Below are 22,460 nucleotides of genomic sequence, written 5' to 3'. Positions count from 1 at the left end.
CTGCCATCATATTAACTTACTGTATTGTGATTTTTGCATATTAATCAGGAACAATCTAACAACAAATAGTTAATATGATGGTGGAGCAAGCACTGCACACAGATAGCAAGTCTTTGTACACAGTAAGGTTGCAACCTAACTTACCTTGAATATCGTTACCGTGGATGTAATCAATCCAGTTACTGTAGCCCTTCTATTTAATCCTTTTGGAAAAGAAATTGGTTGAACAGAACTCATATTTTGGGACCATCGCTCCATTGTTTACAATGGTATGTAATGCAGGCTGCCACCCCATGTGGTCATGTGATCAAAGATGGACACGGTGTGATGTATACTAGGTCTTCTATTTTTCTACCCTCTACACGAAATGTATTTTCCGGAAATAGTCGATCTACAAGCTCACAAAGATTGTCCCAACGTTCCCTCCCAGAATAGGGACGATAGGGAGGGTTCATGTGATTAATTGAAGTCTCTCAGAGTTCATCTATTTGTTGGTCTAGTATGCCGTTGCCTTATTGAATTTTAATTAGTTAACAAAAGCTTTTCACCAGCGATTGCACTTTTTACCACCATACTGGAATCTCTGTTGCTGATTTGATTGTGTTTAATTTATCCTGCCTGTTTATACAACATATACATTTTCAATTCTGTCCAGCTGTATTCTATTCTTTAGTTGATTGTGATGATTGTGATGTGCAGTAGTATCACTCATATTGTGGAAACAACACAAAAAGAAGTCAAAAGAAAGAATAATCCAGTTCAGAAAGCCGTCGTTATGCTGTAAGGAATTCCTTTTCTCCCTAACTTCTAAGTATGTGACAATAGCCAATAAAAGCATGCTTTAAATATTTCCCAATTACACTACGTCTTTCCACAGAATATTTGTTTTCACAACTCGGGGGACATTCAAGCAGCAGATCTCTGACATTTCCATCATGAGACTCCTGTCCGGCTCTGCACTGCATCACAATATTGTTTTAAGAAGAGGATGGCGCCCGTCGATGGTGTAGTTATGGTTAAGCCACTTGCCTGTGGAACCACAGTATGCCCTTCTGTTGTTCAAATCCACAAGACTGTCCCTCCCTCACACACCGTCTTGCTTTCCCTCTACAATAAAATCCTGACTGTTTAATGTACCTCTGAGGCCTGTGGTTTGAGGGCTGCACTGGCACACTCCACCTACTGTACAACTACCACAATACAGAAGTTTAACTAGCTGTAGAGTTGTCTGTATTAATGATCCTGCTATAATACATGTAGAGCAGTGGTTCTTGGGATCCGGGGACACCCAGGGGTCCCTGAGGCGGTTCCAGGGGGTCCCCAGCTACATGAGGTAAAAATGTAGCATCAAAAAAAGTTTAGCCACTTTAACCCTATTTTATACTTTGGCTATTTAAAAATAGCAAATCGACAAGCTCACAATGAGTTGCATCGCGACAAGTTGTGAGTTTGTAGATTTCTTATTTTTGAATAAATAGGTGCCTTTTAATCTTGGGGGTTCACAGCCAAATACATACAAATAAATGTGTGGGTCTTTGTCATGAAAATGTTTGAGAACCACTGATGTGTCTGTATAATAATGAACATCTTGCAAGAAAGGACAAGCATAAACAGACAAATCTGGATGTAGTTGTTTTTGTAATAAGGTAAACAAGAAGAAGAAGAAAAACACAGCATTGTAACAAAGAAATTAGATTCAGGTTAGTAATAAATAACCTGCCAATCACCCAACTGGCCAAACTGAAAAGATTTTGTGTGTCTTTACTTCAGTGCCATATATCCCAGTGCTGACAGGTCTGACAGCATAGTGAGCATACTGTAGTGTACTAGTGTAGAATAGATAATGTCCTAGAACATTTGAAACAAAACAGAACAAAATGAAACCACAGTGACACAGTCTAACTGAAACAAGTCAAAAGGTAGGTTACTGGCAGAGTAGACTGAGATAAAGTGTTAGAATCAGTTGCATCAACATGTAATGTGTTAATACTGTGACTGAATGATCCAAGTGCCACTCTGGTAAAATGTATAAAATAACAAATAAGTATGTACAGTACAGTAAAGTACAGTATACCATAAATGTGTATGTGCATCTCAAACGGATATGCAAAAAAACAAATTACTTATTAATCTCTCTTTTCTGTGTACTATTCCTAACCTCCATAAAAGATTCTATTGATGTAATAAGTTACTAGGAAATTTAAATACTAAATTGAACATTTATGGGCTATAATAAACACCAAAACTCCCCATCGTAACAATGTGTCAGCAGGTCAAAAGGCTTGTAAGGTAAATAAAACTCTGGTGATGAAGCGAAGTTGAGAGCTTGTCAGACAGTGAATGGGGAAAAACTAAATCATGATGTTCCCTTTTTTATGAGGAGCTGAAAATCGGGAGGAAAACATACCAGATCCTTTCATTTTTAACTTGCGTTAAAGATCTCCCCTCCCCTTTGGCTTTGACAAAGGACAGGAATAAATCTCTGTTGTCAAACAACCAAAAAATAAATTAAAAAAAGGGAAATTACCACCAATCTGCCAAAAAAAATCATTTTCAGGATCAACGAGAAGAATGCTTATTGTCATCGAAGCCCATAAATCTCTGAAATCGCACAATGGAGTTTATAACATACACATGTATCAGTGGCCCAGGGCTCATGAAACTCACTCAACACACTGACCGTATCAACTCTCAATTCTACCAAGAAAAAGAAAAAAAACACCAAAAATCTCAATTATGTGGTATTTCCCAGACTTTGTAAGTCTGTACTGAGCCAAACTGTTTTGGAAAGAACACACTGCTCCTACGTGATGAACCATTAAATCATCCATCTCTTGCAAACTATTCTTAAAAGTGATTTAGACCTAAAGCCATCCATTCCCCCAGGTTAAATCTGCTCCATCAGAGCCATGGAGTCTCCTGGCCTCTCTACCCACACACAGATGCAAGTGACTCCATCCTCCTTCTCTCTTACTCATAACCCTAATGGAAATGGCCCATAGTGCTTCTAGCCTTCCACAGTACTTCCTCTGTCACAATAAAGCAGTAAATCAGGAGATTTTGGGGGAACCATTGTGTGTAAGAACGACTGAACACTCCCACCACTAGTACCCTGTGGTAACAACGGTCACTTCTTCTTAGTCACACTGTACCACCCACAGCCTCCTGGTCTGGAGAGGTGAAATCATAACTTCCAGGAAATACATACAGTACAATGTTGACTTGCTGGTTTAGTGGGTCAGATGAGAGTTTCTTTTAGGCATCCTCACTATGTTGGCAATAAATTGTCAACTTTATCTTAGCTGTGGTTCAACTAAAAAAGGGTCACAGGGTCGCCAAAATCAAAATCCTTTTGAGAACATGAATGTACTCAGCAAATGTCATGGTCATCTGCCAGTGATTATTATGACACATCTTGTGTGCAAAGTTGTCATTTTGAAAGTGCAATACAGAAAGGTAATGAAGTGGAAAGAGTTCATCCTCCAGGAGCATGAATACTGTTAGAAAGTATAATGGAAATCTGGCCATTCAATTTTGAGATATCATTGCTGTCGGGCATAATCTCCATCTCCATCCAATCTCTATATTTTAGCTTTTTGTGTTTATCCATAAATGAATACAGTACCTTACTTGATCATACTACAGCGTCACACAAAAACATCAAAAGTAGCTCCGCAAGCTCGGAACGCAACGTGCATTTTGAGCTTGTTGATCTCCTTTTGAATTTGAATCCTGAAAAGTACCAGTTTTGGACATATGAGGTTTCCACTCGACAGAGACAGATATATGCTGCATTGTGTGCAAGTTGAAAATAATTGACTAAAGGAAAGGAGCATGAGGTCACCAAAATGTGTAGGGTTCATCCTCAGCAAAGCATCATGACGTGGCACAGCAAATTCCATGACAATCCAGCCAGTAGTTTTTCAGGTATCTTGTTTGGAAGTACGTAAAGTGTTGGATGGACAGACCTATACCAAAAGACATAGCTATGCTTTAGAGCCCTGCCACTATCGTTGCTAAAAATACTAAACAGAACACTGTCCTATCTAATCTGGACTCACAGCACAGCATCAGGCCCACTTCTTATGGTTTGACACTGATAAATAATGCAACATATGTCTCACAGTGGTTACTACAGGACCACCAAGCCCTTCAAAAGCACATTAATGAGTCCAGATGTTATCCTTCAAATCCTACAATTTAAAATCACTCACAAGAAGAAATTGAACAATCAAGTGAGTAACAACGAGGTTGCAGGTTGGGTGAAATCACCTACTATTTGCAAATCTATAGCATTTGAGAATATGGAATTTTCTAGGGGAGAACAGTACTACATACTGTATTGTATATGATAGGTTTCAGGATAGCCAGATGTTTGAAAAGCACTTGTTATCTTTTTTGATTTTCAGCTTACCTGATGCTACAGCACTGGTCTCAACTGGTGGGCTGCAGTGAGGCTATTGCAAGTGGGCCACCAAATAATTGGTAAAACACAAGATTTAAATGGTAATATGCCATTAATACTTACCAGTAAGACTCCCTAATCGGGAGATAAGCGACCGTTGGTCGCTTATCTCCATAAATAGGCCAAAAAGTAGTTTGTGCAAAATCGTCCTGATGGTGGCGCTAGATGGGACAGATGCGTTGTGATTACATGACTGTAGAGATACTGTGTACTGGTGTGCATGATTTTAGGGCAAAATCTGTAGGAGCAGGGTGACTGTAGAGATACTGTGTAGTGGTTTGTGTGATTTTAGGGCAAATTCTGTAGGAGCAGTGTCCAAAAATGTGTTTTTTAAAAATCAGCCAGATGGTGGCGCTAGATGGGACAGATGCATTTTGATGACATGACTGTGTAGTTATGAACAATAGCTAATGTATACAATTGAAAGTGAAAGAGATGACCTTTTTAACATTCCAGCATTTACAAAAGCAGTTTCTGTTAGCTAAAGGGTGGGCATCTGTATTTATGGTTGCTAATATGTGGCTATTGTTCTGAGGTTTCAGCAATGATCACCTGACACTCCAGAGTTTCAGCGTGTATAGTTACACTTGTATTAGGCAGGCCTACTTTCAGCAATTTAACTCAAGACAATGAACTCAGTTAAGTTTGTTTTATTGAATGGAGACATGTACAAAAATGGCATGTAAAAAAAAAAAGGAGACTCAATTCGTAATAATGCAACATAGATTTGTTTCTTTAAAAATAGTTGGAAAAAAGAAAACGAAAATGTCTAGCCCAATAAAGAAAAGTGAAAGTAGAACAACTCAATTTGAAGTCTTCAAATCTTGTGTGTTGTCTTCATTGAGTTTGGGAGAAATGCCAATACTAGCATGCAAGATGCAAGCTCTCCTGCTAAAAGTAGACACACCCACAGGCAGATCTTGATAGTGGACCCAGGTCTGTTTATTTAAGCATGGAGGCTCATCCTTCCTGGACTCCCTGGTGTGAAGGGGTGTGTGTGTGTGTGTGTGTGTGTGTGTGTGTGTGTGTGTGTGTGTGTGTGTGTGTGTGTGTGTGTGTGTGTGTGTGTGTGTGTGTGTGTGTGTGTGTGTGTGTGTGAGAGAGAGAGGACAGTGGCAACATTCCTTGCCACTTGGCAGGTCACACATTATGTTTTTGTTTGAGAGAGAGAGAGAGTGTGTGTGTGTGTGTGTGTGTGTGTGTGTGTGTGTGTGTGTGTGTGTGTGTGTGTGTGTGTGTGTGTGTGTGTGTGTGTGACACAGAGAGAGCAGCCCCGTTGGGGTGGTCATTTGGTCATTTTTGCACATTTGGTAATTTTTTACACCTGGGGGTCCCCCAGGGACCTGGGGGTCCCCGAAACTCCGGGGGTCCTTGGAGGTTGTAGTTTGGCAGGCAAGGAGTGTGTGTGCAAAATCTGGCATGGATCGGGGCAACGGTTGCAGAGATATGAGCAGGGCAAAAGTGTGACGTGTGACGTGTGACAGAGGGAGTGACGGAGGGAGTGACGGAGGGACAGCCGGTGGAGGTTTGGATAGTGTGCAAGTAACTGCGACCTACGGTCGCAAAAACAAAAATAAATAAAAATGTCAAGTGTACTAGAGTACATTAATAATAAGAATACGTTTATTTATATAGAACTTTTAAAAACATGAGTTACAAAGTGCTGAACAACAATAAAGAACATTGGTTCCATTGATACAAGCCAGAACATAATCACTTGATTGAACATTAAAATGAATATGCTCTGCGTTCCACCCATCTGACTATGGTGCTTTTGAGATTTTCATGTGGCCCTGATGCAGAATAGGTTGAGAACCACTCTGCTACTGTATCTAATGATCTTCAGTTGGTAAGCCCCCCAAAACAGTCAGATTAGCAGATAGCAGAAATAGCAAATACTGTATTAGCCAGGATTTGAGGGCATATACCATTATTTTCTGAAGGAAGACACAATATGACCTATGAGTTTTCAAAAAATTGGCTTGTCTTTGCTTGGGGAAACAGTGTAATAGAGTTAGCGAAAACTACATTGAGAACCTACCTCACGCTGTTAAACGCCATTATACATCACACACAATACATTACTGTATACTGTATAAGTTTTATGCTTTACTATAACAGCCAACGCATCAAAGATTTACAAAGTGGCTAGACAATGTGCCAAACAACTTAATGGAGCGATGAATGCTCCCCTGAGCCAAAAATCCCATTTTAATGACCGCTGAGAGCCCTTTCCCATGTAAACAGAAACTAATCTGACGTATTCAGCCTCCTGCACGTATTGCTCAAGCATCGAGAGACGTACTTTTTAAAAGGTTATTTTTAATAGCTTTTTATATAGTTTTATTATGTAGTGTTCAGAGCAGAGAGACAGAAAAGATGGGAGAGAGAGAGCATGGATGATGTCAATGTCTCTTGAGGGGGATCTCTTTTTGTAAGTCGCTTTGGATTAAAAGCGTCTGCTAAATGCCTAAACTGTAAACTCAAACCCATGATGACTTTGTGGCCCACTGATAGCCCACCACGACACCTGAAGACAAATTGAAGACCTTAAATTTGAATGTCTTCTCTATAAGCAGCAGTTAGACAGGTGAGACACTGTAGAGGTCGAGTAAACCAAATATGCTATGGACAGTTTGGTCTGAGGCTACCAATGTCTCAACACAGAAAAGATCCCGTCCCTAATGAGACAAATTCTCCTGACACTGACTAGGGCATTCACGAATAGTGATTTTTAGTATTCAAATTATTCGACCTCAAAGTATTCGAAAAGTATTCGAATAGTCGAATATTGCACTGGCCAAACTATCAAATAAGTGTAAGCAAGAGGCGAACATTGTGAAAATAGCAGATCTACATGCTCACAACGCCTCGCAAATGTATCTGTGGAACCGAGTCACATTAAATGTAATACCTACGATTCCAAGTGCTTCGGTGAACAACGTTGAATAGTGACTTTGATATTCGAATATTCGCATATTTGGTGAATGCCCTACTGTACACCGTACACACGTACACACTCTCCTCACCTCTCACTCAGAAGCACACGAAGCACCTAGCTGAGTCTCCACAACTCATAAAACAAGTGAAATACGACCCCATTGTGCAACCATTACGGCATTAGCGAAGCAGTCTTTTTACCATCACTGGCAGAGCGCTCCAGTCCCAGCCTGACCCACACAGCAATGGAACAATAACCTATACGCAGAGAGAACAATCATTTTTATACACACATCTTAAAAAAAGACTTAAGGAGGAAAAGGCAAGCTACATGAAATGTAACAAAGACAATAAATAAACAAAGACCACATGAGAAAGAGAAGAATGGGTTACATAATAAAACCAATAAAATGTAACTTTCCAATAGATATTTTGTGTGCAGTTTATGGTTAATTTCTTTGGACAGTTTTTCTCCTAAAACCAGACAATAAAACCCTACATAAAATGTAGGTATCGTACTATTTACATGCAGTACAGTTCTTGCTTTAGTAAGTATCCTGGCTTGCCAACATACGTATAGGCTTAATGAGATTTTAGCCAATTTAGAGCCCAGATTATGCTCTGCATACTGTCTACCCAGCATCTTTCCTTTATCCATCATGTAACAGTGACTACTGAAAACAAAACATTCTCTAATATGCTTAAGCTACAGTAAATCAAAGGTACTGATAAGCTCAACTCTGCTCTAACCAGCTATCAAATCTCACAACTAGAAAAGGAGGCAAAACTACTATTGGGGTATGAAACTACACATAACAATTCGATAATTATTAAATTTATGGCTTCAACAGTAGGGACAACAGTAGACAGAAATGACAACGATGTGCACTTGAAACGTTTTTGGAATGAGCGTGATGCTCATTCCAACCTTCTATTTGTCATACGCCAGTATACAGCATATTACTTGATATGTAATGGGACCACATAATGATACATTGCGTGACCACAGCATGCTCACTGTGGCAAAGGATTGACCAGGGCAATTATGGAAAAAAGCTCTGAAATGACTTCACCCAGTTGAGAACACTGTATAAAGAGACACCTAAAGGGTTGTCTTGAGATGACTGAAACATTAATGAGATCACAGGGATGCAATTAGGGCTGTCACAATTAATACATAATCGTCTAATCGCGATTATTTTTCATAATCGTCATAATCGTGAATGTTGAAAATGTTTCATATATATTTTTTTAAGTAAAAAATAGTGGAAATAGCAGATCTACAAGCTCACAACGCGTCGCATCGCGACGCGTTGTGAGCTTGTAGATCGGCTATTTCCACTATCAATGTTATTTTTTAAGTAGAAAGTTGTCAAATATGTCCATAATTTTTTTGTACATTTAGGTTATTTGTCATATCTGCCATGTGCAACTTCAAAGCCTAAAAGCCAAACAGAAATAGTTATCAACGACAAAAACACAATTAAATCGTTAATCGCAATTATTTGAGTGACAATTAATCGTCATGTAAAATGGCATATCGTGACAGCCCTAGAATGGATGCAATTCTTTTGTGGGAGAATGATGGTGTAACTGTCCGGTCAGTGCTGTGTATCTCAGGAACACACACCTTGACAGGAATTACATCATTTCTGAGAAGGATGTTTTTCTGCATGCACAGATGGTGATACACTGGTGGGCGTAGCGGTGGGCAAGAGAGAAAGAGAGGTAGAGGGGAGAAGGGAGAGAGGGAGAGAGGGAGAGAGAGAGTGATAGAGTTAGAGAGACAGAGACAGAGAAAAAGAGAAAGAAATAGAATTAGTCAAAAATGAAGGGAAGAAAGAATGAGAGTATGAGAGGGGGAAAGAGTACGCGAGAAAATCAAAGAGAGAGTCAGAGAGAACTGAAAGAGAGACAAAGGCGAGTTATGTGTGCCAACTCCACTCTAACGTGTGAGGGTCTCATTATCCCACTTGGGTATAAAAACAATAAACAATAACCACACAAACAAACACACAGTCATCTTACACATCCTTGTGTGATTAATGGCCAGAAGCCACCGGCGCTCCCTCGACTAGCCACAGAAAAGAGGAAGTGCAGAGGATAAAAGCGAGCAAACAGAAAGGTACCACATTACGACGGCTAACTAAAGGAGTCCACTGATGCCAGGACTAATTGTGTGCTGTTATGTGGATTTAACAGGCCAATGTAATCACTTTTGTCCGATAATTAGCATTTCTGTTTTAAGGAAATCTATAAAGCGAATGCCATCCCCCATGCTGTTCCAATTAACACACTTTACTTAACCGTATTATAAAAAAATAAATAAAAAAATAAAAAGGAATGTATTAAAGAAAACCCTCAGCTTTCTTCCCCCTGCTCCCCCCCTTGCTCCTTTTAAATTTCTAATTAGGCTTTGTGTTAAAAAGAAACCTGTAATTTAACATTTTCAAAGTAAACTCTTAAAACCTGGGTTCCCGCATGTTGTGAACTGGCAGGAACAGAAGGGGGCTGGATGAATTTCACACAGAAGGTGCAAAGTGTGTGTGCCACTCACAGCAGGGGATGGGACTTGTGCTCATATAGCAGCGAGCTATAATCCCCACACTGCATCAGAGTCTGCGATTTTAATGTTTAATTATTTTTTGTTATTTGCTTGTTTGAAATTCGAATACATTGACTAATTAAGCCGTTTGTCAGGTGTCCTGCTGGTCCATCCAGTTAATGTGCTTAATCTGCAGGCAACATTGCAGGTTAAAATCTGGCTCATGCTCTGTGTCATACATCATCCCCTCTCCTTCCTGCCTCGTTCAGCTTTATTTGTGCAGTCAACTACAGCAGAAATGCCTTAACAAAAAGGCAGGTGTTGAATATTGGCAAATGGGCCTGGGCACGAGAGTGTCGTAGGTTCGAGTCCCGATGCCGACGACCTTTGCTGTGTGTCAGCCCTACCATCTCTCCCCATTTCCTATCAACCTACTAGTGCGGTATGGTATGTCCAAAAAACAGCTCCCGTAGGATTTTTGTGCTAAAATTGTTTTTTTTTGCAGATCTTAGTTCTATAGGGTCCAAACTATCAGAAAATGACGGGGTTCAAATTTTCAGACCCCTCCCTCATTTCCTGGGGGCGGGTCACTTCAGTTTTGGCCCTATTCGGTTATGTATCCCCAATTTTCCATATATATTTTTGCTAATATTGATTTGTTTGCTGTTTTGGCATCTATAGGGACCAACCTATAATAATCAGAAAATATTGGGGTTCAAATTTTCAGACCCCTCCCTTTGGCCCTATTCGGCTATGTATTCCCCATTCCCTTTTGCTAAAATTGATTTGTTTGCTGTTTTGGCTTCTATAGGAAACAAACTATGAGAAAATAACGGGGTTCAAATTTTCAGACCCCTTCCTCATTTCCTGGGGGCGGGTCACTTAAGTTTTGGTCCTATTTGGCTATGTATTTCCAATTTCCCCATAGGATATTTTTGCTAAAATTGATTTGTTTGCTTCTATAGGGACCAAACTATCAGAAAATAATTGGGTTCAAATTTTCAGACCCCTCCCTCATTTCCTGGGGGCGGGTCACTTCAGTTTTGGCCCTATTCGGCTATGTATTCCCATAGGATCTTTTTGCTAAAATAGATATTTTTTGGCTGATTGGCTTCTATGGGGACCAAACTATCAGAAAATGAAAGGGTTCACATTTTCAGACCCCTGCAGGAAGATCTTCCAGGTGTCCAATAGCATGATCTGATGGAGGAAGATTATTCTGTCAAAGTTCTTATAGTTGATGCTATGGGTGTTCTTCAGAACATGAAAAAGACACCAAGCATGCTGAAGCTGTCAGATCTTCAGGATGCATTCAACAAAAGCATCATAATGATGATGGCTGGCTATGTTGAGGGTCGAGTTGTCTTGTCTTTGATAGGTATATGGATCATAAGAGGGCAACTAAATATGTAGAAAACAAAGTCTTCATCCAGAGATGAAGCTCACTATGTCCATCAAGAAACTCTTGACAGCTTGATTAACCAAGGAGAAGTTGACCTGTGTGTTAGGCCAGGGACTGCTCGAGTATTTCATTTCTCAAGGGACAGTTATTTCATGCTCGTTGTCATATACAGTATGATACCTTCATCAAGGGACATTTTGAGGAGGTGCACACATGAAGAGGATAATACCCTGTTTCCTAATCAGGTCCTTGCCTATGCTGTTAATGGTGCCTTGCGAGACATAATGTGTTTGGTCACCTTAAACAGATGTCCAACTGCCCTGAGCCCTGAGCTTCCACCAATTGAAGAGAGAGAGGGGGGTAAGTTCCAGTCAGATGTCTTTCCCTACCTCTACCTGTTCTAAAGGCAAATATGTCTGCAAAGCAGGTTGCAAGGGACGGTGCAGCTGCTCAAACAATCACCTGTCTTGCACTCCTCTCTGCAAGTGTTATGGCACTGGAGACTGTGTGTGCCAACAGTATAAGGGAGAGCATAGAAACAGTGATGATGAATAGATCCTGTATTTGACAAGAATAAAAACAGGCCAGAGGTAAATGCTACCCCATCCATCCAGGATATAACCCCAGGAAATGAGGGAGGGGTATGGAAATGTGAACCCTGTCATGTTCTGATAGTTTTGTCCCCATAGAAGCCAAAACAGCCAAAAATATCTATTTTAGCAAAAAGATCCTATGGGAATACATAGCCGAATAGGGCCAAAACTGAAGTGACCCACCCCCAGGAAATGAGGGAGGGGTCTGAAAATTTGAACCCCGATATTTTCTGATAGTTTGGTTCCTAAAGAAGCCAAAACAGCAAACAAATCAATATTAGCAAACAAACCTATGGAAAATTGGGGATGCATAGCCGAATAGGGCCAAAACTGAAGTGACCCGCCCCCAGGAAATGAGGGAGGGGTCTGAAAATTTGAACCTGTCAGTTTCTGATAGTTTGGTCCCTATAGAAGCCAAAACAGCCCAAAAATATATATTTTAGCAAAAAGATCCTATTGGAATACATAGCCGAATAGGGACAAAACTGAAGTGACCCGCCCCCAGGCAATGAGGGAGGGGTCTGAAAATTTTAACCCCAACATTTTCGGATAGTTTGGTCCCTAAAGAAGCCAAAAGAGCAAACAAATCAATATTAGCAAACAAACCTATGGAAAATTGGGGATACATAGCCGAATAGGGCCAAAACTGAAGTGACCCACCCCTAGGAAATGAGGGAGGAGTCTGAAAATTTGAAACCCAACATTTTCTGATAGTTTGGTCCCTATAGAAGCCAAAACATCAAACAAATCAATATTAGCAAACAAACCTATGGAAAATTGGGGATACATAGCCGTATAGGGCCAAAACTGAAGTGACCCGCCCCCAGGAAATGAGGGAGGGGTCTGAAAATTTGAACCCGTCAGTTTCTGATAGTTTGGTCCCTATAGAAGCCAAAACAGCCCAAAAATATATATTTTAGCAAAAAGATCCTATTGGAATACATAGCCGAATAGGGACAAAACAGGAAATGAGGGAGGGGTCTGAAAATTTTAACCCCAACATTTTCGGATAGTTTGGTCCCTAAAGAAGCCAAAACAGCAAACAAATCAATATTAGCAAACAAACCTATGGAAAATTGGGGATACATAGCCGAATAGGGCCAAAACTGAAGTGACCCACCCCCAGGAAATGAGGGAGGAGTCTGAAAATTTGAAACCCAACATTTTCTGATAGTTTGGTCCCTATAGAAGCCAAAACAGCAAACAAATCAATATTAGCAAACAAACCTATGGAAAATTGGGGATACATAGCCGTATAGGGCCAAAACTGAAGTGACCCGCCCCCAGGAAATGAGGGAGGGGTCTGAAAATTTGAACCCCGTCATTTTCTGATAGTTTGGTCCCTATAGAAGCCAAAACAGCAAAAAAATCAATTTTAGCAAAAAAATCCTACGGGAATACACAGCATACCGCACTTTATACTGTATACCTATCAATAAAGACATGAAAAGAATCCAAAAATATATCTACCGTATCGTACGTCTGTATACTGTACAACAATGATCAATGTGATAATCCATTCTACCTTATCTAAGTCATCACTCATCAGGGAAAGAGAGGTACAGGCCGATCAGTCTAAAGGCACTGCTGAACCAACCAAGAACGTGTACTTTTGACTGTTTTCTTGTATGTCTGTTTGTTTTTCCCAATTTTCTCCCCAATTTACTGCACTGTAGTTCCCTGTCTAACTCCCCCAGTGTTGTCCTGGGGAGTGAGTACAGTACACTACTACTCTGATACACAGATGCCAGCCGCTTCTTTTCACCTGACAGCAAACAAGGGAACCCGCCAACCCGGCCCTCTGCTGTGGTGTTTTACCTGGAGGTTTAGTGCTGTACAGCATCATGAGTAGGCCTACAAGCATTTTTGCATGTGTGGCACCAATCGGATATAAACCCTTGGTCCCTAAACTCCCATGCTCTCTACCCACTGAGCTAGTTAGGGAACGGAAGCCTCAATTCTTGCAGTATTAATTCACTCTATGTCAAACTTGTGTTCCATCCCGAGTGCAGTCGGCGTCAATGACGAGACCGCACGCTAAACTGTAGTGTGCGGTCTGCAGCAACCGTGAGCCGCGACTGATGCAAAAACTCAAATTCCCATAATGCATCGGTAGATAACGTAATCAGGAAATCCGGTTTTGCATCCAGGACAATGTTATGAATTTCACTAAAATGTACGTACAGTATCTAACTCCAGATCACATTCTTGATCAAAACAAGCCCTTCTCTATACCGACCATAACAAAAGCATGGATGGCCGCAGTTGTCATTTTTCTCTTCTGGGTGAAAGAAAATACGACTGTCGCGCGCAACCGGAAGTAACCCTTACAAGCTATGATTACAGTAATAACACTCTTATCTGTTAATAATATCAGAACTTATCAAAATGGCCAGCTTTTTATCTGATAACGAAAGAGTCAGTGAAAACATTTTCCAGATTGTTGCAGTTTCCTCTTACGATAATGTTCAGGGAGAGATTAAACATCAGATGAATGAAAAGGAAGTCAAGGACTTCCTTATTTTCTTTTCCAAGTATTATGAGGAAAACAAAATGAGATGGGGTCTATCCTTTTTTCGGGAAATGGGTGTAAATCAGATTATCATTCATGACACATCCTGACTATAACAGTCAGCCATCTCCCCTGTACCCAGGAGGTGTGTATTTGAGAGTGAGTGTGTAAATGGTGCGTTCATAGAGCCCAAAAATGTTCATTACGTTATGAGTGTTTGTGCTGGTATATGGGCATTCGCTCACTGTATTAATGCTTGTGTGTGTGGCGGTTAGGGGTGCATTGTACAGTACGTGTGTGTGTGTGTGTGTGTGTGTGTGTGTGTGTGTGTGTGTGTGCGTGCGTGCGTGCGTGCGTGCGTGCGTGCGTGCGTGCGTGCGTGCATGCGTGCATACGTATGTACGTGCATGCGTGCGTGTGTGTCCCACATCACAATCATTCCACACCTCCTTCGCATGCCTAAGCTGAGACCACACGGCCGCTCATATCAAAGGAAGTGATTAAATGCACGGCAGAGTGACCAAGCTAATCTACAATAAGCCAGGAGGAGAGGGAAGGGGAAGTGTTTCTACAGTCCTGATAATGTAAAAGATTACAGCCATAACTCTTATGACGCCTAACGGTAAAGGGAAGTCATAGGGTTTCCTATTTATTCAGGCAAAGACGAGACAGAGCTTGAGTCATTAATGGAGCAGGTTGACATAGGTCTGTATACTAAATAAACGTGCAGACGTGCCCTGTGAAGATGCACGTTTGCACTACTGTGAATATTTTTTAGTGGCAGTGAAGCCAGTGATGTATACCAGGGGTCTTCAATGTTTTCAGGCCAAGGACCCCTTAGTTGAGAGAGAGATGAAGCAGGGACCCCCACAATCTGTTCATAGAAATCAACAGTGTATTTTGGATTCATGTTAATGTGTGTTTTCAGATATTTAACCACTTTAACCGCCAATACTTAATAAACTTGACCTTTCGCTGTACTTAGTCTGCTCTTTTCCCCCCTCCAAAGCTCTTTGCCGAAAATAGCCGATCTACAAGCTTGTGAGCTTGTAGACAAAAATGGAGGATCTATCTGCTATTTCGGTGCTCAACACGGTCGTAAGACGGAGTATAAATTAGGCTCGAGAGGTTGAGTGAAGTAATACACTAGCAACGAACCCCCCCTTCTCTGAACTTTGACTGCGTTTCATTACGCTGATTAGAAAGACCTGAAATTAAGCATGAAATGCATTGGCTGATTGGGCCGCTCATCAGAGGGAGAAGCGGCATGTGAAAGCAATTTGATTGGTCACTGGTTGGAGTCACCCTTAAAAGCCAGCTGTCAACTTCCAGGGAAACAGGAGGGGTGCCGAGGTGCCCGTGCGTGTACGTAAGTCTTTGGCTTGTGAACCTAAATGTGTATGTGTATGTACATGTACGCTTGAGAGCATATGAGTGTGCAAGTGTGTATTTTTTGTGAGTGCGAGTGTGTGTGTGTGTGTGTGTGTGTGCGCACGGGAGAGAGAGAGTTTGTGTAAAAGTGTTGAACACATAATCAAAAACTGATGCTAAAAAGATCCAGGACATAGTACAAAAAACAGCTAAGAGATTGTCCTATTTCTTGCCTCGTAACACAGAAGATGACAATGCCAAACTATAGCCTCATCGGTTTGCCAAGAATGTTTTCCTCCAGAAAAATACACTGTTGAAATCTGCACATCTGTGCGTGCACATGTTTTTGCGTGTGTCAATAGTCATGTAGGTACACAGTAAAGTCTTCAGTGTTCATTTAATTCAGAGGGTGTAAAAATATAACCAAATTTACATTTAACATTTAACCCCCAGGGGTCCTTGAAAGGTTCCAGGGGGTCCCAAGCTAAATGTGTTAATATAGCATTAAATATTTGAAAATAGCCAAACGACATGCTCACGTGAGCTTGTAAATCTGCTATTTTCAAACAATATTGAAATAAATTTGGAATAATTTTGAAACATTTTAACAACAGAAATCTTATATAGATCCCTAGACCCTGGCACTAAATATTTTCTGATGGAGGTCCTCGTTCAAATACCTACTGTATCTCAATAGTATACACTATGGTATAGAGCAGTGGTTCTCAAAATGTGAGAACCGCTGCTGTACTACTACAGTAGATTCGTCCATATGTACCTCCATCCATCCACTTATGAACTTCAATGAATCACACACACACACACACACACACACACACACACACACACACACACACACACACACACACACACACACACACACAGTCACACACACAGTCACACACACACACACACCAATGGAAAGTGTCCTTGTTCTTGCTTATTCGTAGTTCAAATAAACTAAAGACAATATTTGATCAAGCAAAAGTTGGCTTTGTTTGTGTGTTCAAAACACAAGATTTCTTTGGTTAAAAATGCACTTTGTATATTAACATGACCAGACAAAACATTTCTTGATTGTGTGTAAACTGTCCTGGAAGGCTTTCATTTGAACAGCTGTCTCAATAATGGGACCAGCAACTATTTGACCAACACAAGAGATTCCCAGAACATTGTAAGGATGGTTGGGATTCCTTAACTGTCCGGTCCATTTGTTGCATTTCTTCATCAGACATCGATTCTGGTCCCGTCTAGGTCATTGGTTACACAATGGCCAACCCCTTTGCCAGGGGTATGGATTCAATTAACCACTTAAGACCTGCTGTATAATAGCAAAAAGAATCGTTCACGGCATGTTAGCGGGGCGACACATTGTGAGCTTGTATATATTGTTTATTTTCAATAGTTTGGACAATTTTCAACTATAATAAGTTCATAGATCAGATTCACCGGCCAAGAACGAGGATTTCTATACCATTTTCAATGCACTAAACCCCTGGGGGATTGACTGCTGAGTTGGAGCGCAACACCAGCCATCAGCTCACAGTACGTAGCGCATGTACGTACTGTAGTTACCCAAGCCAGAACCTTACAGTCCAAAGACAAGCGTTCTACCGACTGAGCTACCATGACCTGCCAAAATTAAGGACATCGGTTTGAAAGTGGTTAACACACTACACACCAATGTTAGATACGGTAATCAAGGAGCGCCGCATATAGGTGCATAGGTGCAAATAATCTACACACCTCAATTGTGATAATCATGACCTTGAACTTTGACCTTGGGCACAGCATGATGAAACTCACTCAATCAAATGAGTTGGTATGTTGGTACTTACAGTAACACCTGTATGCAGTTTCATCCTAATTGAAACCGACAGAACAGCAATGACCATCTTTGAATATTCAGTATATATAGTACGTAGTAACAATGATGGGGTCAAAAACAAAGTGGTATAGGACTCCAAAAATAGGGGGACCCCTATTAAGGAAGTATAAGAATCAGAAAGAAGGCCCCGACTGCTAAAGTAGCGGTCCGGGCACCTATAGGCTGCTGATGCAGCCTGACAGTGTGTTGGGGATTCGACAACCGATCCTGACAACCTTTGCTGCGTGTCACTCCCCTTTTCCTGTCAGTCTACTGTCATCTATCGAAGAAGGCAAAAAGTCAGTAAGCAATCAGTGTTCTATATGGCAGGATCTAGTGGACTTAATGGAATGATGCTTGGGACCGGAGTGAATACTTGCTCCATGCATGACCAAAAAAACAACAACGTTATCATTAAATGATCTGCATCTGACAGTTTTGTTAGTCTCCTGCCATCCTAGTATCCCAAAGAAGCTGGAAATATTGGCCTTATGGAAGTAAGTTGCATCACGGAGCCATCAAGGGAATGAGCCAGGAATGGTGCTATGAGGCTGAGCTCGCGGCCTTGTTATCCCTCATATCAACGGGGAAATGAGGAGGGGGTGAATTCTGGGATTACAGCAGCTGTGAGCAATGTTAAAAGTATCTGCCATGGTACTAGTGGGGGTGTGTTTGCAGGCAGACAGCAGACTGTGTGTAGCCATGTTATTCCTGCTCAGCACCGAGCCTTGCCAAGAGCATTAACTGAAACAGATGAAGTGAGAGTTTTATAGGATAAGGATGGGGATATAGCCTCGCCAATAGATATGTTCCAAAGACAGGGGTTTGAACCCTACAGACACTGAGCAATGTTCTGAGCAATGTTCAATTGCCGGACATTAAGTGCTGCCTTTTCAGAGCACCGTTCTGCTCGGACCAGTAGGGGAAAATGTGAATGTGTACACTGTACATCCCTCAGTCTGCAAACAATCACATAATGATTTCTCCATTGTAATATTCTTCAGTTTAAGGAAGGCTTTGCATAAGTCAGATGGGGGGGGGGGGGTCTATGGCTATAACGGATGCACAGCAAGGAACTCCTCTGTGACATCAACACATACTGTGATGTCACAGACCAATCAACCACGTAAACCCTATTTTATACTTTTGAGGGTGTTACTGTTACGTGCTGAAAACAGTCATTCTACAAGCTCAGACCGCTTCGGGATCCACCGCGCTGTGAGCTTATAGATCTGCTACTTTTTTTAAATGTCACCTATAATGACTTGCCCAAAATAGGGATGCCAGATTGAAAGTAGTTAGATAGATAGCTTGATCCCATGAGAGGAATTCAGTTGTCTAGTAGCACCAATATGAAACAAAGGACAGGAACACATTATGGCCAAAGAGATACATCTAAGCTTCAAGAACATAAAATTATAACAAAAACCAAGGGAGATTTTAGGGTCTTGCCTGGCCCTCTGCACTTCTTGGAACGCCCATGATCTTTATAGTGAATGAGAAATAACAGGTATAAATATTAAATATATATGTAATCAAAGTGTATGTTAAAACAGTAGGTGTGAACTAAGTCTATGGTGGTAAACACCATCCACTAGGTCAAAATAAAAATGGAAACTTTAAAATTAACTACTCGTCCCAGTTCATTTCCTGATATTAAAAGACACAATGGTATAACAACCCACAGAACATTCTCAAAAACGAAACAAAGTATTATTGAACAGCATTTAAACTTCTTACAACAGTCTTAACCACGATATCTTGGGAGGGAGGGTTCAAAGACACTGTGAAATGGCTTCAATATGTGAGAGAGCATTACATATTCATCTCTTCCTGAGTCATCTTCCCCCTCTCTAACCACAAATATCTGTGAATTGAACAATGCCGTTTCCCCACAACTTTGTGTCACTTATTTCCCACTCTCTTTGACCAGGGCACTGTGATGGCTATTTCAGTAAAAGTCTCCAAAAAAGAGACTCATGGGTGGGGGACTGGGGGACTGGGGGTAGTGTAGCAAGGTGGGTAAACTCCTGTTGTGTCCTTGGAAATATTCTGCTTTCATGTAGGCTCTGACATTAGTGATGATAGTTGCTATGATGGTATTATGAGTTTATAGGCTAACAGATCAAGATTGAACTATACATTGAATGGATGAACTACCCTCCACTACATCCCTGATTAGGATGGGAGAAAAAGCTAAATGCAAATATTTAGTTAATCTAGAGTACAAATGTTTGATTGAGGGCTGTGATGCAACAACTACCAATTTTGTAATCTAAATTAATCAATGGTAATAGGCCTATTAAGTAGGCTCACTCTATAGCCTGAATCCAACATGTCATAAACATGTCACCTAGATCATTGGTTCTCAAAGTTTGGTCCGGGGACCCCCAGGGGATGGAGTACCAGGGGGTCCCCAGCTAAAAGATAGTTAGGGGCCAAATGGACCCTTATGGGTAGGCCTATGTAACTCGGAGAGTGTACAAATGGAACCAAATGGAACTGTTAGGGTCTCCAAGTTAAATTAACATTGATTTTACAATAAAAAATTGGGGTCTCAGAGATAGAAATGCCATTAAATGGGGGTCCGTAGCCTAATGCGCGTCAAACTGGGGGTCATTGAAATTAAAATGGTTAGATACACTGCTAGAGCCATAAGAATATTCTCTTATAGTCCCTGGCATATCTAATGAAATGGGGGGTCCGTGGGCTAATAAGTGTCAATTTGGGGGTCCTTGACATGAAAGAGTTTGAGAACCACTGGCCTAGATTTCTGTCATAACATTTCTCTGTAAATAATAGTGTTTCCATGAGCCTGCAGCCTTCTGCAGAATATCTCCCCAAAATGAGTCTTTTGCACGCTATAATTAAGCCGCGGCACTGGCACCTGTGTGACAATCATGTCAATTCCTACAACACAAAAGTCTTTAATGGAAAAATCAAAATCAAATGAATAGGCCTATAAGGGGACAGCTAAAAACCGTTTATTCGTTTCTGGTTTTGTTCTTGCTGTATATTTGACTCAATGACTTCTCAGGGGAATTTATCATGGAAGCAAATTAATTTGGCACCGCACAAATAATCTACTGACGTGCAGACGTGGTGTTGATTCTGATTCGGGCATATGTAGACCTATATCTCTAATTAATGCCTTTTTACTTTTTACAATTATTGTGGTTATAGCTTATTCAATTGGCAGTGGTGGAAAAATATGCTACTCACATTTTTTAAAGTGGGTAATGTATAGACCTATGTTTTGTAATTCTATAATTTATATCTGCAAAGTAACTACCTATACGTTTTCAAATAATTGTAGTGGAATAAAAGTAAAATATAGTCTAACTGGATCTAAGAAAGAGTAGTGGAGTAGGCTAGTAAAAGTATTGGAAATTGGAAATACTCGAAGTAGACTACAAATACCTCAAAATTGTACTTAAGTAGGACTACGTAGGCCTAGAGTAGACTACTAAAGTTAAGTAAATGTACTTAGTTACTTTACACCACTCTTCCCAGAACAGCATAATATACAGGTAGGTCTACAGTAAAACAGTAAAGCTGCACTCACCCGTGGACCAGTCGACTTCTGTGCGAAGACTTGGGGCAGATGACAGAGCGACAAAAGTGCAAAAAAGTGAGAAAAGGCAAAAATAGCAAAGCTCGGCAATAACATAATTGACCGCGTTAAAACACAGAGGAGGGTTCGTGGAGAGAGTGCAGTGCACTTTTATATTTCAATCAGACTGATTTCAGAACTTCCAAATAATAGAAAGAATTGCCTAAAACACCAAATCCTTCACACTCTCCACGCTGTTTGCCTCAGAGCGAATTCCCCTTGCTTTTTTGATTCAACAACTATTCACATAGTGCCGTCGGTTGTGCGAGAAATTAAGAATATAATGTCACCATAATGACTGCTGTTTTATCCAATAGTGAGGAGGGTCAGCTGTGCATCCCTACTCCGACAGGTTGAGCTCTGTATCCATTGCAACTTCATTTAAAAGCAAGAGTGGGCGCAGAAAACACGGACTGACGCACAGACCGTCCAATGATTACAAGCATTAGGAACATGATCACGCCCCCTTCAAGTCAGTGGTTCTCAAACCTTTTCATGTCGAGGACCCCCAAATTGAAACTTATTAGCCCGTGGACCCCCATTTGAAAATGTATATGCCAGGGATCCCCATAAGAGAAGATTTTTACTATCATTACCAACCATTTTTATTTCAAGAACCCCCAGTTTGACCCCCATTTAAGGTATTTCTATCTCTGAGAACTTCTCAGTGAGAAGACCCCAATTTAGGCCTATATTGTAAAATCAATGTTTCAAATGGTTAGGGTCCATTTGGTTCTATTTGTACACTCTCTCTGAGTATAACCATAAGATGGTCCTCTCACCTTTCACAGGTTTGCTCAGCAAATGAACGGTCCATAAAAGACTGGAATGCTGATCCGTCATAGGCTATGTATTCATATTGGAGGGAGGGGGTCCACCTGAATGGGTTTCGATTTGGTTCATAAATTGACAACATTGAATATTTTAGTACAAAAAATATCTTTGTCTCTTTGGTGTCACTGTTTTCAGCTGGTGGATGTCTCAAAATGAAATGACGAAGCAAATGTTATAAAGCAAAGATAAAACATGTGGGTTCTCGTCCCTATTCAAAGACATAATCATGATTGTTTATAAAATGGCTTGCTACTGTAACATTTAGCCTGTATTACTTGTATACTACTATGTCAAACATTCACTGACATGTCAATACTT

At 40.7% G+C, this 22,460-nt stretch overlaps 1 protein-coding gene across 1 annotated transcript in view; it reads right to left on the bottom strand.

The window, feature by feature from the left end:
• The window catches only part of smoc1 (SPARC related modular calcium binding 1), a gene marked incomplete at both ends in the record, with an annotated part of 74,077 nt that extends 52,712 nt beyond the window's left edge, over positions 1-21,365 (bottom strand). Inside the window, one exon of the mRNA XM_080751022.1 lies at positions 21,261-21,365. Within this exon, the coding sequence (XP_080607148.1) occupies positions 21,261-21,365 (105 nt within the window). The remainder of the gene's footprint in view (positions 1-21,260) is intronic.
• Between the last annotated feature and the right edge of the window lie 1,095 nt (positions 21,366-22,460).

The sequence above is a fragment of the Nannobrachium achirus genome (genome assembly GCF_963921795.1).
Source record: "Nannobrachium achirus genome assembly, chromosome: 20".
NCBI classification, from domain to species: Eukaryota; Metazoa; Chordata; class Actinopteri; order Myctophiformes; family Myctophidae; genus Nannobrachium; species Nannobrachium achirus.
The sequence above is the reverse complement of the archived record's forward strand: the minus strand, read 5'-3'. Positions and strand labels throughout refer to the sequence as shown.